At 43.3% G+C, this 17,177-nt stretch overlaps 1 protein-coding gene across 2 annotated transcripts in view; it reads left to right on the top strand.

The window, feature by feature from the left end:
- Positions 1–17,177, top strand: part of ASXL2 (ASXL transcriptional regulator 2) — a 131,929-nt gene that overhangs the window by 24,853 nt on the left and 89,899 nt on the right. Inside the window, exons 2-3 of one of the 2 annotated variants that reach the window (XM_030037028.2) lie at positions 9,288–9,370; positions 11,864–11,866. In XM_030037028.2, the coding sequence (XP_029892888.1) occupies positions 9,288–9,370; positions 11,864–11,866 (86 nt within the window). The remainder of the gene's footprint in view (positions 1–9,287; positions 9,371–11,863; positions 11,867–17,177) is intronic. The other variant, XM_030037029.2, reaches the window with a different exon arrangement.

The raw sequence follows: 17,177 nt of genomic DNA, 5'->3' as shown, positions 1-17,177 counted from the left end.
TCATTACCCCCGTTTGGGGTATTTGCAGAGCTTGGCATTCTGCTTAAGGTTAGTTGAGGGGGGGGCTGCATGCCTGTGGAAAATATGGGACTGGTGACTCAGAGTCCCCTGACCACTCTCAGGGGTGGGTTGTCCAATCTCTTCATTTCTGGTTTGTCCTTAGATCTGGTTGGAGATGAGGTTGCACAGGAGATGTGTGTGTTTTGAGGTTTCTGGGAAGGATCTGACCACTGTAAACAAGCTTCTAAATTCCTGTGCAAACTTTTAGCTGTTAGATGAAGCCATGGCTGCTCAGCCAGAAAAGTTTGTTTTTCCAGATAAGCTGGTCTAGACCGAGTTTAAGTATCCGGTGCACTTCCCAAATCTTGGACCCTTCTCATGATTTTGTTCTATTTAAACCATACCTAATTGCTTAGTATTCACTGGATAAAATGTTTTCAGTGATCTAGAAGCCTTTAGACAATGGCCTATTCCTGTTCATGCTTTTGCAATAATAGTGGTGTTTTATTTTTCCTCCTTAGATGTCGTCTTGAACTTGCGGATGATGAAAGGGTTTTCAATGCCTATTTTATGGGATAGGAATAGTGAATCTGAGGACCCTTTTCTACAGTTATGCCTTACATGTCAAAGTTATCGGTAGCCATTCAGACTAAAATCCATAAAACTTTGAATGTGTACTTCTCTCTCTGATCATAACTTGCTTGATTTTGTTAGACTTGCAACTTCGTGTGCCTGTTTTCCCAGTATTTTGAGATGAAGAATGAGAATGTGAAGCTGTTTGAATGTTCTTCCCTTTCTGCATGCTTCTGCATCCTTCTCTCCCTCCTTCCCATGTTCCCAGTTATCCTAAGTGAAAGACTAAGATCCCTTCTTGCTGTGTGCTTGTTAGATTACATGGATTACTACTTCCATAGATACTTTCTGAAGGCTGTTTCTGTCATTTTAAGAATGTCTGTATTGTCTAATCAAATTAATCTATCACAATAGTGTCTTGACAATAGATAATAACAGATGGCTAAGGAAAATTCTGAAATTAAAAAAAAAAGGCAAGTGTAGAGTGATTCTTGGTTTGTTTTGGTTTTTTTTTCCTCAAAATACTCTCCCAGCTGTCTTTGAGTGAAGTTCCTAAACTGAAGGTGTTAACTTTGTATGGGAGTTTCCCATTCCTTGCCATGCATTGTTTAGCACTTGCAATAGCCTGTGGAAAGTGGTTCCTTGTATTTAACCTGGTCAGCTAGAAAGTACAGGGGACATAAAATTACATGGTGATACTTAACCTCAGACCTTTAGTGACTAAATCAGCTTCTTTTGATCGCTTGAGGAAGGTCTATATCATAGAATCACACAATAATTGAGGTTGAAAGGGACCTCTGGAGATTGTCTAGTCTAACGACTCTGCTGAAAGTGAGGTTCCTAGGACATTGTCCAGTCCAAGGTTGGAGACTCCACCGCTACCCTAGGCAACCTTTTCCTGTGTTTGACCACTGTCAGAATAATAATTAAAAAAACCCAATGGAAAAAACCCCAACCACCACCACACTCAACTTGTGCCCATTACCTCATGCCCTCTCAGTGGATACCACTGAAGAGCCTTACAACCTGCTGTCAGGTGCTCGTACACATTGATAAGATCCCCCTGGGCCTTGTCTTCTCCAGGCTAAACAATCCCAGATCTCTCAGCCCCCCTCATAGAAAAGATGCTCCAGTCCCTTAAAATGATCTTCATTGCCATTTGCTGGACTTCTTCCAGTCTCTCTGTGTCTGTCTTGAACTGGGGAGCCCAGGACTGGACACAGCACTTCAGGTTCTGTCTCACCAGAGCAAAGGGGAAGGATCACATCCGTCAGCCCACTGTTGACGTTCTGCCTTATGCAGCCCATGGTGCTGGTGGCCTTTTTTTGCCTCAGGGGTACACTGCTGGCTCATGGTCAACAAGTGGTTGTTCCTCCCCAGGTGCAGGACTTGTCATTTCCCTGTGGACTTGAGATGGGGTTCTGTCTGCCTGTTTCTCCAGCATGTCCAGCAAGGTCCCTCTGAATGGCTGCACAGCCATCTTGTGCATCAGCCATTCCTCCTGGTTTTGTATTGTTTGTGAACTTGAGGGTGCACTCTGTGCTGTTATCTGGTCACTAATGGAAAACAGTCTTGGACCCAGTACCAACTCCAATGTTTTGAAGTTTGGGATTTTTTTTACTACTTATTGCCAAATAGCAGATAATCTGACAGCAGATAGTTGTGTTTATGAAGACTATTTAAAAGCCTTTCCTCAGCAGAGGTGGCCAGAGTTTTGGTTGGTTGGTTTTGGTAAGCAAAGCAACACCTTAAGTCTCAAGCTATATTGTTAGCAGCATTAATTTCATGCAGTTTGTCTTCATTGGTGTATTGTGGGGTGGGGAGAGGGGCAAAGTAAAGTTTCTCATCTGTCTGTTGACCATCTGGGGTCAAGAGTCAAGGAAAGGTCTAGATGTTGGGAGTTCAGTCTTCGCTCCTAGTGGACCGGCAGCCTTTTTGGCTACTTGTGTGTTCCTGAGTGTCTTGAGATACAGATTTGCATTATTTTGAAGTCAGCTTTAATGATTAACCTGGAGTTACAACCACTTTTCTTGTGCATTTGAGAATAGACCATTTTGTGTTGATCTGTTTTTGCAGTACCCAGACTTGTGGCACTACATTACTGGCTCTAGCAAAATGCTGCAGTTCTATACTTAGAAGCCACCTGAGAGTCATGTCCTCATCTGAGTATTGTTGTACATCCAGCCCAATGGAAAATAAATTGGAGTTTGCACTGTGATCTGGCAGGCAAAATTATCTTTCAAGGATACTGATAGATAAGAATTATTCTGCTCAGAGATGCCTTATAGTCAGGTGAATTAAGTCAATAAAATCTACGTTTGATGCACGATGCTGTTCTGTAGTTAACCATGCAGAGCTATAAACTTCATTTGCAAGATCAACAACGCGTGATCCTCAGTTGCCTTTTGACAATTCTGTTGATATGTTCTTTGCTCTTCTAGGCTTTCTGTTCAGAAACAGCATGTTCATGCTGGGAAGGGAAAAAAGGCAGCTCAAATCCCATTGTTAGCTTGCTTCAAGGATGCTCACAGCTGTGTCACCCATTTAATCAGTCTTCTTTTCTTCAATGCTGTATTTGTTATAGCCTAGTGTTACTCATGGGTATTATTGAAGATGGGTTACTGTAAGCAAGAAGAAAAAAAAAGTGGCTCTCCTTATTACTCAGGCTCCTCTAATCAAAGTTTTATTTCTAATTTGTCATCTTCCTGATATGTCTTGTGTTCTTTGGTGTAATCTTACCAGAGAAAATTCACCTTGACACCGGGACCTTTAACACCGTCAGACTGAGCTAGGAAAATCGTCTACTCACATAGCAGACTCTTTCAGTTGGTACGCCAATGGTGGTGACACCATGATAGGATGTCAGTCCCTGCAGTGGCTGAACACCCCACCATGAGTTTGTGAGAGGCCTTGTCCCAGACAAGACTGCAGGGAGTGCCTGGTGCTCCTCCTGGAGGCCAGGATTGAAGATGATGGTAGCTTCAAGATTTTCCACCTGGGATGGGATAATCCTGACCAGTGGGAGGGGGAAAGAATCGGGGTGGGGAAGAAAAAAAAAAAGGTAAAACTCGTGGGTTGAGATAAGAACAGTTTAATAGAACAGAAAGGAAGAAACTAATAATGATGATAACAATAATAAAATGACAATAATAATAAAAGGATTGGAATATACAAACCAAGTGATGCACAATGCAGTTGCTCACCACTCGCTGACCAATGCCCAGTTAGTTCCTGAGCAGTGATCCCTCTGCCAGGCCAACCCCTCCAGTTTATATACTGGGCATGACATCACATGGTATGGAATACCCCTTTGACCAGTTTCGGTCAGCTGTCATGGCTGTGTCCCCTCTCAACTTCTTGTGCCCGTCCAGCCTTCTCGCTGTCTGGGCATGAGAAGCTGAAAAATCCTTGACTTAGTCTAAACACTACTTAACACACTGAAGTTTTCAGTTGTTGCTATCAACATTACTCTCATACTGAATCCAAGACAAACCCATACCAGCTACTAGAAAGAAAATTAACTCTATCCCAGCTGAAATCAGGACAGTGTACAAACTGGGGGATGAGAAGCCCTGTGGAAAGAGATCTGGGGGTTTGGGTTGATGGCAAGTTGAACATGAGTCAACAGTGTGCCCTGGCAGCCAAAAAGGCCAGCCATGCCTTGGGGTGCATCAAGCACAGCATCGCTAGCTGACCGAGGGAGGTGATTGTCCCACTCCATGCCGCACTGGTGTGGCCCCACCTTGAGTACTGTGTGCAGTTTTGGGCGCCTCGATATAAGAAGGACATCAAACTACTGGAGTGTGTCCAGAGGAGGGGTGACCAAGATAGTGAAAGGCCTCGAGGGCTAGATTTATGAGGAGTGGCTGAGGTCACTTGGCTTGTTCAGCTGGGACAAGAGAAGGCGGAGGGGTGACCTCATCGCAGTCTACACCTTTCTCAAGGGGGGCTGTGGAGGGGAAGGTGCTGATCTCCTCTCTCTGGTGACCAGGGATAGGATGAGGTCATGGAATGAAGCTGTGTCAGGGGAGGCTCAGATTGGACATTAGGAAAAGGCTCTTCACTGAGAGGGTGGTTGGTTGAGGGAAGAGGCTCCCCAGGGAAGTGGTCATGGCACCAAGCCTGCCAGAGTTCAAGGAGCGTCTGGATGATGCTCTCAGTCATATGGTTTAGTTTTAGGTAGTCCCGTGTGGAGCAGGGAGTTGGACTCGATGGCCCTCGTGGGTGGTCCCTTCCAAGTTGAGATAGTCTATGATTGACCAGTGGAGCATGGGCTCTGCTGGAGTTTCTGGGTGAACCACTTGTGGGAGGAGGTGAGCAGACTGTGCAGCACCAGGGAGGACAAATGGGAGATTAACTGGTTATTTGCTGAGATGCTGTATTGCAACAGCCCAAGCCCCACACTACCCGAGATGATAAAAAAAGTTAAATTCCTTTGCCAGGGGCAGTGTTGAAGATGGAAGTTTTTTCTTACTTTCAGCAGCAAAAAGCCTTCCTCTGCATGCAGACGTTTGGATGGAGAACAAATACAGGGCTCTGGCAACACAAGAGGAGCAGTCGGTTCTGACAGACTGGCAAGTGTTGGACTGGTTGTGCCTGGTCTATGGGTATGACCCAGTGCCACCAAGAGGAAGCAGCTGGTGGTAATGGCTGGAGACTTCCTTCAATGAAGGATTGAGGTACCCATCCACTGAGCAGACTCGCTGTCCTGGGAAGCTTGTTGCTTGTGGGGAGACTGGATCCAGGATGTTACGGAGAAGTTGGTAGAGTTCTTCTGGTCTGCGGACTAGTACCCATTGCCACTCATGCATGCAGGCAACTGTAGGATCATAGGATAATTTGGTTGGAAGAGACCTCAGGAGCTCTCTAGTCCAACTTTCCCCTCAAAGCAGGCTCAGCTTGAGGTTAGACCACATTGCTTGGGGCTTAATCCAGTCAGGTCTTGATGAAAACCTCCAAGGGTGGAAATAGCACAGCCTGTTCCATTTCTCAACTGTCTTCATCGTGAAGATGTTATTCGTTATACTCACTTGGCACCTCTTGTTTCAGCTTTTGCCTAGTGTCATACTTTCATTAGATGGCAGGGTGAAGAGTCTGGCTCCATTTTTTTAACCTTCTCATAGGTACTGGAAGGCTGTTATGGTGTCTTATCCTCAGCCTTTTTTTTCTTCCAGCTTTCTTCAATCTCTAGGCTGAAGAAGTCCTCTATCTCATAACTTTGTCTTCCAGGGGAAGTAGTCTAGTCCCCTGAGCATCTTGGGGACCCACTGCTAATATCCACACCCCCCCCCCCCCCCCACCTCTGATTCATCAGCATCATCCCTATATTGGAAGTGGAATAAGATCTCCCAAAGGAGACCTCGAGCAGATAAAAAGTTAATGCCAGGCCTTGGAAGCAAGTTTTAGAGGCTTTGGGAGTTCAGGTGGTCTCCTAGATCCTGCTGGTGAATGGGAAAGGCTTAGGCAGGAGGCAGATGTTGTCTGAGCATGAGCTTCTGCCTGCACAGTTAGCATTTTTAGACAGGGTGGGTTTTTTATGACCATGGGACTCTAAGGAGTGAGGACTGATGGCAAGAGATAGGATCCATCTGATAAAGATGGGCAAAAGCATCTTTGCGAACATGGTTGCTAACAGTGTGGAGGGCTTTAAACTAGGTTTGTTGTGGGATGGAGACTGAAAACCAGAAAAGAAGTACAGGATGAAGAGAGGCACTTGGGTGTCTGTGACAAGGGAGCCTCTTCCACTTCTCCAGAGAAACTCTTGTACCTCCCCAGCACACCCGTGGGCTAGGCTGAAATACTTGTATGTAAATGTGTTCAGCATGGGACATCAGGAGTTAGAGATCTGTGTGCAGTTTTGATACTAATAGCTTAGTTCCCTCTTGATCAGCTCCTGTTATGTGCAGAGCCCTCAATGTTGGTGAGATTAAACTCACGGAGGGATGGATGATTGGAGTGCTTTAGGTGGAAGGAAAGACATGGAAAATGAAGAAAGGTTTGCCTTCTGTGCTAAAGAACAGCTTTAGGAATGTGCAGAGCTGTGCTGTATAACTGCTGATGACTCAACTGGGAGATTACCAGTTGAGTTCAGAGGGAAGGGTGACAAAGGGAACATCATGGTGGCTGTTTGCTGCAGACCAGCTGATCAAGAAGAGGAAGTGGATGAACCCTCTTTAGACAACTGGAAAAAGCCTTATGAATGGGAAGTTGGTTCTGACTCTGCCCTGGCATCTGCTGGAAGCACAAGGTGATATAGGGCACAACCAATCTAGGAGATTTCTGGAATTGCTTGAGGACAACTTTTTGAGCCAGGTGCTGGACAAAGTGGCTAGAGGAGATCTAGCAGGGTGAAGAGAGCTGACTGGCAGTATGAACAGTGGTACACAGTGGCACCTTTGGTTTCTGTGACCGTGAAATGAGAGTTTAAGATCCTCTGGGAAATGAAGAAAGCGAGTAGAAGCATAAAAATGCCTGGCTTTGGCTTGTTCAGAGAACTGATTCATGGTATCCTACAGGAATCTCTCCTGTAGAGCAGAGAAACCCAGGAGAGCTGGTTGATCTTCAAGAGCAACCTCCTCAGAGCACAGGAGTGGTCCTTCGTGATTTGCAGGAAGCCAGGCAGGTGTGGCAGGAGGCCAGACTGATCATCTTGCTGAGCTCAACTACAGGAAAAAATCCTATGTAAGGAAGATGTGGGAACAGGTTACCTGGGAGAAATACTTAGAAGCATCCTGTGGGCATGCAAGGATGTAATTAGAAAAGCTTTTCTTTCTTTCTGCTCTTAATGATATTCTCTGGTCAAACACGGTATTAGCTTGCATTGCGGTTGTGCCTAGTGAAAAATTAATGAAATGTGTTGTTGCCACTCTCGGTATGAGCGAGATGGGACTTGTCAAGAGCCTGTCTATGTAGTGAAAGTCAAGAGAAAAACACAGTGCCCAAGGAGAAAAATGCACACTTGTATTTTTTTGTGTGAGAAATGGCAAATGCCCTAAAGTTCCTTCTTTAAGGAATCATAGCACTACTTTATTTTTCTCCAAATTTGTTTTGCTAGCTGCAATGAAAAAGTTGACACCACAGATGGAAATTGAGATAACCTTAACTCTTCTTGCCCTCCGTGGGCTTTCAGCACACTGTGCAGAACAAGCTTTCAGATTTTGTTCCAAGTTAATGGTATAAAAGTATACTGACTCTTTGGCAGTGCTGAGCGAACATGAATTAGGAGCTGATATAAATCTAAAAACTGCAGTGGTCTGACTTAAATCATTCTTCAACCACCTTAATTTTCTACCCTTTTGCTATGGGCATTCTTAGTTACAATACAGTCAGCAATGAAGTGGAATGAGTCACTGAGGCTGATACCAGAGTGAGCGTAAGCAAATCCCACTTAAATCTGTTTTAAACTCACTTTTTTTCTACATGTGCTACTCTGCTGTTCAAGAAGTCACTAAAGCCAAAATGCTGTGCTGCTGTTCAGTGCTATGCTTCAGAGTATGCTTCATTGCAGCCAGCCAGCCTTGGCAAAAGACACATACCAGGTTTGGAAATAGCTTAAGTTGCTGTGAAAGTCAGGCTTTAACATAACTTAACAAGAGATTTAACATGATGAGGACATCAGCTAGGGCTTCCAAAGCTAAAGATGGTGCTAAACGTAGGTCTTTTAGTTCAGCAAGGTCTTTTCAAAGTTCTCACCAAAGAGCGCTAAATCTGCAGCCATAAGGATAAGTTAAATGTTCCTGGAGGGAGTAAGGTGCAAGGGTTTAGAAGCCTTGTATTCTGCACAGCTGTTGAATGGAGGAAATTAAAACCGGTAATTTATTTCTGCAAAGTCACTTGTAGGTTTTAATACTTAACATACTGATGGTTTGTTATCTGGTTAAAGACATAAGTCAGAACACAAGGGCTGATGTGCTGGGCATGGGTCAAAAGCAGATGATTAAGAAGGAAACGAGGCATTTCCTGCCCATCCCCCCAGCACAAATATTGCTTAAAATATCCAAATGACGTGCAGTAACTGGCGTATTCCTTCAGAAGTCTTAAGCATCCCTCTGTCTGCTGTTGTGAATTATATTTCTGCATCTTAGCCCTCTTGAAAGGGAGGTGAGTGATGCTTAGGTACTGGGGTGTGCTTCATGCAGGCTGGGGAAGGGGCAGATGTGTATTGGACAATTTAATGTAGGAAGCATTTTTGTAGACCATATTTATGACCTTTAAGCCTGAACTGTGCGCAGATTTTCAAAGAACCCTAAGAGTGTTAAATCCCAAGTTTCCTTAAACTTCTTTTATACTTATGACCAAACTGATCAGTAGTTTTTTTCAACTTTGCAAAGCTTAAGGATTTGGTTTTTGGAAGTTGTGTATCTGAGGTACCATGACAGTTCCTGAAGCATTCCCAAGTGAAGCTGATGGTTGTGAAGCCACCCTGTTACTGTGGAGCATTTAATTCTCCAAGAATTGTTATCTAGGGGCAGCACATTTGAAATAAAATTTGGGAGTTGCACTAAAACAAGTCCTTTAGCCAGTCTTCTGGAGTCTCTTTGCTCCTTAAATCCTTCAGATGGAAGGGGTGGTAATGAGATGTGGGGAGGCTGATAGTTCTTCCTTGGTCATATCCTTCGAGAAGTCCAAACTGTTATACGTAGTTTTCTGTGCAGTCAAACATTAAAGTGAAAGTGCAAATGAGTAACTTCTCTCAATCTGCTTTTGCTTGCCAGGTCCTGGAGAAATATCCCAATACACCTATGAGCCATAAAGAGATCCTTCAAGTTATCCAGAAAGAAGGACTTAAAGAAATCAGGTGAGTTAAGTACCCATACTGGTAAAATACATTCATACTTCACTTCCAACTTAGTTCAGTTTACTGTTAACTTCTATCTCATAAGTATTTTGGGGACTGAAATTTTAAATACCTGCAGAATTGGAGTCTAGGTCCCATTTGCAAACAGGCTCTCAAGTCACTGGTACTCTTCACCTAGAAAGCTAGATAAGGGTCATACTTAAATTTCCAGGTGTCGTGGTTTAACCCCAGCTGGCAACTAAGTGCCACACAGCCGCTTCCTCACCTCCCTCACAGTGGGATGGGGGAGAGAATCAGAATGGTAAAAGTGAGAAAACTCATGGGCTGAGATAAAGACAGTTTAATAGGTAAAGCAAAAGCCACATGCACAAGCAAAGCAAAACAAGGAATTCATTCACCACTTCCTATCAGCAGGCAGGTGTTCAGCCATCTCCAGGAAAGCAGGGTTCCATCATGTGTAACGGTGACTTGGGAAGACAAACTCCATCACTCCAAATGTCCCTCCCTTCCTTTTTTCTTACCCCAGCTTTATATGCTGAGCGTGACGTCATATGGTCTGGAATATCCCTTGGGTCAGTTGTCCCAGCTGTGTCCCCTCCCAACTTCTTGTGCCCCCCAGCCTACTCACTGGTGAGGTGGGGTGAGAAGCAGAAAAGACCTTGACTCTGCATAAGCACTGCTCAGCAGTAACAAAAACATACCTGAATTATCAACACTGTTTTCAGCACAAACATAGCCCCATACTAGCTACTATGAAGAAAATTAATTCTATTCCAGCCCAAACCAGCATGCCAGGTATGCATGACTCTGGTCTGCAGCTCATATAAGATAAACTAGACCTGATCAGGTAGTTCAGACTCCACATAATGAAGTAAACTTAACTATTTATTTCATCTTTAAAAAAAAAATAGTCAGTTTAATTGAAATTACCTAAAACAGAACTTAAAGCTATCCAGGAAGTAAAAAAGCAGCCTCACTTACAAATCCTTATTTAGAAAACTTTATTCCTCATGCTGTTTTCTTTAGTACTATCTGGAGTAGTGTGTGGTTCTGCTTTAGAGATCTTCCTGTTCCCCATAAGGAGCAGACTGAGTGTTTGGTGTGCTGGGGAAAGGAGGGTGCCAACCCAGGTGACACTGATCTGATTTAGAAACAGAGCAACTCAGATGACAACTCTTGAACTGCTGTTACCACAGCTTAATTCTTGAGTCCTTGCTCATATATATTTCCCAGAGATGGACAGGTGTATTTGCTGAGATAGGGAACAATTGTCCATATGAAGTACAAAGTGTTTATACTTCTGTTCTCTAAGAGCAAAGAAAAAGGGAGGGGAAAAGGGGGATTAGATGTGCCAGTTGATCTGTTTAGGAATTAAATAGCCATCCTGAATTTGACTTAATTAAGTTTTCCACTCCACTTTGCCAGTTTAATACAGCAATCCATCTGCTTCGCAGGAAATATTCAAGGGGCCAAGTGTAGAAATTCTGCTATTGATAACATCTTCCACTCAAGTTGTGGACAACACAAAGGTGGTTTGCTTTTTGGAAATGTGAGTTTATCTAAAAATAAGGAAACCAGATATACTCATTTAGCTCTTAAAGAGGTAACAGAAGTGCCGTTTATTTCCTGCCCTGACTATGCACTTTGCTTTGGGGCAGTACTACATTCAGTCAGATCAAAGGTTTACCAGCTTTAGGGCAGCTTCAGTATTGTGTTAAATACTGTTAATCCATCAAAGGCGTATTCGTGAACAGTAATGGCACTTGTCAGTCCTTTGTGCCCACCCAAGGATAGAAATGCAGTTATCTGTACTGGTGGTCTTGCTGATGGCAAAGCACAAGTCCAGCAAACATCCAGGCAGTTAGGCGTGGTGAATGTTTTTAGCAATTCCAGAGTGCTCTTTTTGGGGCAGAGCCTTAGGCAAGAGCTCAGATGTGGTGTGAAAGATCCAGTCTCTGGCTGGCCAGGCCAGATTTTGGACAGAACAGCAAAAAAACCCAAACTAAAACAAACAAAAAACCCAAAACAAAAAACAGAACAGAAATGCCATGGTGCCATATAATCCTTCTCAACCTCAAGTCCTCCTTTTAGAGTCGATTTGGGGATTTAGCCTGAGCTGCTAGTAAGTTGTTTTCCTCTCTAAAAGACCTGTTGCTGAGCATCAGGACAGCGCAAACTCCCGAGTATCTTAAATTCTGAAAGATGTTTGTGGGAGCAGTCAGATGTGAAACTCAATTTCTCTCATTCAGCTATCCACCTTAGTGACTTAGCTATGCTTGGATGCTATGTATGTTTTTCCCCTTACATGTTAGATCGATGTAATAAAGGTTTATTTAGGTTAAGACCTAAAAGGTTGTCAGTTCTTAAGCAGTTCAGTTCCAGTTAGTGCCAGTAATGTGTTTGTGGCTGGATTGGGCTTCTGATAAGTCATAGCCTGTGACAAGATGGGCTTAACACAAATCAGCATTTATTAGAGGAAAAATCATGTTAGAGAAGGTATAAAAGCTGTAAGATGAGCATGTTGAGCTCACCAGATTTTGAGTGCTCTCATGTGGAGGTTCCAGTAGGAAACCATGGCAAAGCCTTTGACAGCAGGTTACGGTAATTTCCCTGTGCTTGGTTGCCTTGAGATACCAGGCAGCTGCAAGAGTTTTAGTCTGGCAAAATGGTATATAAGTTTGCAGGCAGGACATGGGCTCTCCTGTTAGCACATGTGTCAAGGCATTTGAGTTTTTTGAATTGTTTCTCAATGCTTTTAATAAACAAAATTGCAAATTTCTTTGGTAGTAAACTATTTCCACAAACCACATAATCTTTAAACTCTGTCAGTTTTGACTGCAGTGTGTGTGTGTTGGTTGGGTTTTTTTTAATTCAGCATCTATTGCTTCAAATCCTTGATATATCTAACTTTTTAAAATCACTGAATTCCAGAAAGAAAATAGTTTTAGAAGTGACAAATGACCTGAAAGGAGGCAGAGAGAACAGGGAGCCCAGCTAGTGTCCAGCAGTCATTTTTCTGTTTGGCCACGCAGCCAGTCCATCTCCCTTTTGTGCTAATGATTCCTGGCATGTGCTGCCCCTTGGCTGGCTGCTTGGGAGGAAGCTTGAGGGCATATTGGAAGAGTTGAGAGGACTCGAAGTGCTGGTACTGTTGTAGAGGATTTGGAATTGCAGGGAAGAAGGGTGACAGTCGAGTGTGGAAAAAACAGGAGCGGAGACTTCTGCTATGTGCAGGACAATTTTTTTTTGGACAAGGCTAGGTCTTTCATAAGATGGAGGGGGTTTTGTAGCAATACGGAAACCTGCGGTGATACTGGCTGATCATCTTACCTGTATTTATAATTTTATCCTAGTACTCAAGTAATTTTAATTGTGAGATTTTTAAAGGTCAACCCAGGATCAGTACTCTGAGGTGTCAGTTTTGGAGACCTACAGCATCCTGAAGCTAGAACTACACTTTTCATGTGATCTGTCATCCTAATTTTCTTGATTTGCCTGTTTTGACAGGCTGTGCTAATCCTATGAGATCCTTTCCTACCTACAGGTCACTGCTTGCAAACTGTGAAAATAAAATACATTGGCATAAACACTTGATGAATTGGCAGCATAACCATATCTGGCTCTAAGATTTGTCCAGCATCTTATATTGCCTTATCTCTGTTGGCAATGTAGCTTGGGGAAGCCTGAGCATGTTGTAACACTTATACTTTCAAATGAGGCTTTGAAGATGCATGGGATAATGGTGTTAACCCAAGCAACACCAGCTGTGAAAGTTCCCTAAACTTGAATGCATGGGATAGATGGGCACCGAGGGTTAGCAACAGAGAATCACATTTGTTTGATGATAAGTAGCTTTTTAAATCAAAATTGTGAACTTGTCATTGGATTTCCATTAATCTCTTTGGGTATGTTAAAATCAGTGTAAGAGTATCTGAAGAGTTAGCATCTTTGAAAGATATCTTTGGTAGCCTTTTCTCATAATAGCCATGAATGTGGTGTTTTTGTTGGATTTTATAGGGGACACTGTATAAAATAGTAGCTTGTGGACCTCTGTCCAAACACACTGACTTTTTTGCCCAAATACTAGTTAAGCAAGGAAATACATCTAAACACTAGCGCAATCTTGGTAAAAATGAAAACAGACATCGTGTTCTGGCTACTTTTATTTCAAGTATTCATGGAATTTCTAACATAAACCAAAACAAACTCTTAAACCACTTTGGGAGAAAAAAAAAAAAAGTGTAGAAGCCAAAGTCCCCTTTTCACTAGTCATATTTGGACTAAAGATAAGTGTGTCATGAACAGTTTGGTTTCAAACTGTTTTAGCTGCCCTCCCGGCAGTGGCTAATTTATGCTTCTCATTGGCAAGTTGGTCCTTCCAAATTCCTTGCAAGGTGCTCTGAGCATCCAAGTCAGAGCATCCTTGAGGAGGGGACTTGGTTCCAGGGGAGATGGTTATGTGAAGAGGGCTGGAGCTGCGCAGTCTGATGCTTGTATAAATGACGTGCCAGCACTGTAACCTGAGGCTTCCGTAAGGTTTCTTAACCGATTTCCTGTATATCTTCTCTCTTGCTAGCTGAAAATCAGAAGCCTGCTGTATTTCTGTGGTTAGCTTGTCCTCTGTGAGTCTGGTAATGTGAACAGTCTGTCTTCCTGAGTGATGAGGACAACTACAGTGATAGTGACTGCCCTTGCCTGGAAAGAAAACATGGGGCTTTTAGCTTCTGTGTAGTTCAGAGCAGTGTCACGTTTGTATTACTCCTTTGTATTACTGCTCTAGTGCTATGAAATAAGGATCTTGCCTGAGTGGGGAAAAAAAACTCTATACTTGGTCACTCTCTTGCAAGAGGAGCGAGGATGAACTTAAAAGACCACCAGCTCCCTCATTGACTTCTCAGAAATATGAGCAAAGGTGAGGCTGGAGTCTGGACTTAGGTGATAACTGTAGGAAGGGGGAAGCTGTTTACTGCTAGAGGATATTCTTGCATCTCAGATCGAGTTAAGGACCAACAAAGTGATCTCTCCTTATTCTTGGCAGAAGGCTTTGCCACTAAAGTATTTCCCAGCCGTTCTTCAGTACTTCGATTTCCTCATCTTCTGCTGCAGAGCTAGGAAATAAGATGCAGTTGCATGCTCCTCCATGCCTTGATTCTCAGGGCGGTTGTTTCTTCAACAGCTTGATGCTAGGAAATTTTTCCTCCAGCATAATTTCCCTCCAAAAAATTAACACCGAACACCCCCCACAGGGTAAGGGTGGAAGAGGGCCTTTTAAAAGGAAGTAGCGTTCTTAAATTATTTTGAAAAGGATGAAGTTGGTATTGGATCCCACTGACACTGGGTGTGAAGATAGATTATCTCTTACAAAGATTTTCCTCTCCCTATTAAAAGCTGCCCCTATCAAAACTGTTAGACTTTCCTCTTTGTAAAAGCTGCTCTTTAAAGCCATGATGAGCCTACAATAAAAGGCTCTCCCAGGCAAAAAAAACTCATCTAGGTGAAGAGAATTAAATTGATAACCAGTAAAAAATATATTTCTCATTTCTCTATCTTAAAAAATATTACGAAAATGTGAAAACTGAAACTGTCCAACAATGGAAGAGACATGCATCCTGTGTCTGACAGAGCAGGCAAGCCTCTTATTCTTGCTGCTGGCTAGTTGTGTTGCATGTGGAGTCTGAGCCATGTTCTTCCCCCTGCCTGGCAGGGCAGCTGTACAAAACCCATGAAGATTTGCTGCTCTGAGTCTACTCTATCTTGGATTTGAGTCCACTTATATAGCTTTACCTCCCAAAAAGCAGATCTTCTGATAACTCACGTCCTCTGTAGATTCTCCGGTTAAGTGTTTTCACAAGTCCAGAGGATAGTAAGTGTAGACTGAATCCTTCAGCAAATTCCTTAATGGCTCTGGACACCTTCACTTGCTTTCAAGAAATGAAGAATTTTCATCAGCTTGGTCTGATTCTGGTCATGACCTTATAGCTGAGGAACATATATAGGCCATTGTCCTTCTTTTAGACACATTTGACTAATATACAGAATTATCTTGGTAGAATATTTGATAGTCCATTTGATAACTTCTTGTGGAATAAGTATGTCCAGAATTTTGCCCTCATCCTTGATGTCTATAGTCAAAATGCTAAGGAAACAACTTCTTGCTATGCAGTCTGCTTGCTGTCTCCTTTTAATGAATATCTGCACATTGGCAACTTGAAATTGTCTCTACATTGAAGGTGATATATTTTTACTGAAGAGCTAACTGTTACACAGAGCTCAAATTTTGATGAAGGAAATCTGCATGGGTCAGAGCAACCTTCATAGTATTGCTCTTAAAATGGCTTCAGGCCACTTGACATGCTGATGAGCTCATCTTTAGTGTTTCCCCTCTGATCATCTGAGCCATTGGCTGAAAAATACCTAGTCAGGCAGGACACAAGAGGGGAAGGGTCTTGAAGTAGTGATGGGACCTGCTGCAGGCTTGTGTTTTCAGCTCACTCGTGCTGCCTCCTGATTCCTTGCGACAGCAGGAAGCTGGGAAACTGGAAAGTAATGTGCCGAAGCGAGAAAGCCAATTTGAAGCTCATTTTCCTGCCACTGCTGTATAGGGAGCCTGGTGGGAGTAGGGTAGAAGAGGTAGGAACAGCTGGGAGGACCTGCCAGAAGTGCTTCAGGATGGCCCTACAGCAAAGCATCCTCAGGAGGACACTTGGGTTCCTATAGTGCTCTCTGACCTTGGCTAACCACGCAGCTTCTTGAATACTAACTAATTAAGCATACCAATACATTTTTTCGAGTGGCAGAGACTGCAATAGGTAGCATCTTCCTGTTGTGTGAGCAGGCTTTTCGGTTTATACCACCTGTGCCCATATAGCCTTCCCTAAGGGCTGCTGTCTGCATCTGAGGACAGGATGAATTATTTTGGTGACAGCAGCTGATGCCTAGGCATATCCCCTGTGCTGCAGGACCCCATTGGGAGAGGGTGCTGGAAGGATTTGTCCTTACTGGCCATCGAGGGTTTGTCAGGCAGCAGATTTGGCACACTTGGTTTGTTTACAGTGTTAATTTATTCAAATAAAGCTTTTCACAACTTCTTAAAATAGTATTTATGATCAAATTTGCCTGGTGATAACTGCGGCATCCCACAGTGAGGAGGTTGGGTGACACAATTTGCAAAAAAACACCTTTCTGTGTAGTCTGGTCTAGAGTATTTGAAACTACTCATTGCTTTGGCAGTCCATAGGTAACCACACCAGGAACCTTCTCCTGCTTGGGCTCTTTGTACAGCAGTACATTTAAAAGCTGCTATATCCAAATCTGCTTTTTGTAATCTGGTGGCTGGTGTTTCCAGTGAGCATTCACTTCTACCAACAGCTTCTATAAAATGGAGCCAGACTCTTCATGGGGGTACACAGTGCTAGACTGAGAGGTGATGAACACAAATTGCAAGATGGGAAATTCTGATTAGAATGAGGGGGAAAATTTTTTTCACCATAAGGGTGGTAAAACACTAGAGCGGGACCAGGGAAGGGTTGTGTGATCTCCACTTCTGGAGATATTTAGGGTTGGACTGGTTGCTTCTGCTTTGAGCTGGAGGTGGTACTGGTGACCTCCAGATGTTCCTCCCCATCTAAATGACTCTAAGTCATGGTTCCCAGCCTCATTCCTTAGCAAACTGGCCTTTTGGCTTCAGCGCCTCCTGTAAGATTGTGAGTCACTGCAATACCTCAAAGCCTTAATAGGCTTATTTGTGGACAAGAGAGTACAGTTAAAAGGGCTGCTTCTAGTATGTGCAGCTAGAGTACAGTATGTC

Source organism: Aquila chrysaetos, chromosome 15, assembly GCF_900496995.4.
Source record: "Aquila chrysaetos chrysaetos chromosome 15, bAquChr1.4, whole genome shotgun sequence".
In the NCBI taxonomy this organism is placed as follows: Eukaryota; Metazoa; Chordata; class Aves; order Accipitriformes; family Accipitridae; genus Aquila; species Aquila chrysaetos.
The sequence above is the reverse complement of the archived record's forward strand: the minus strand, read 5'-3'. Positions and strand labels throughout refer to the sequence as shown.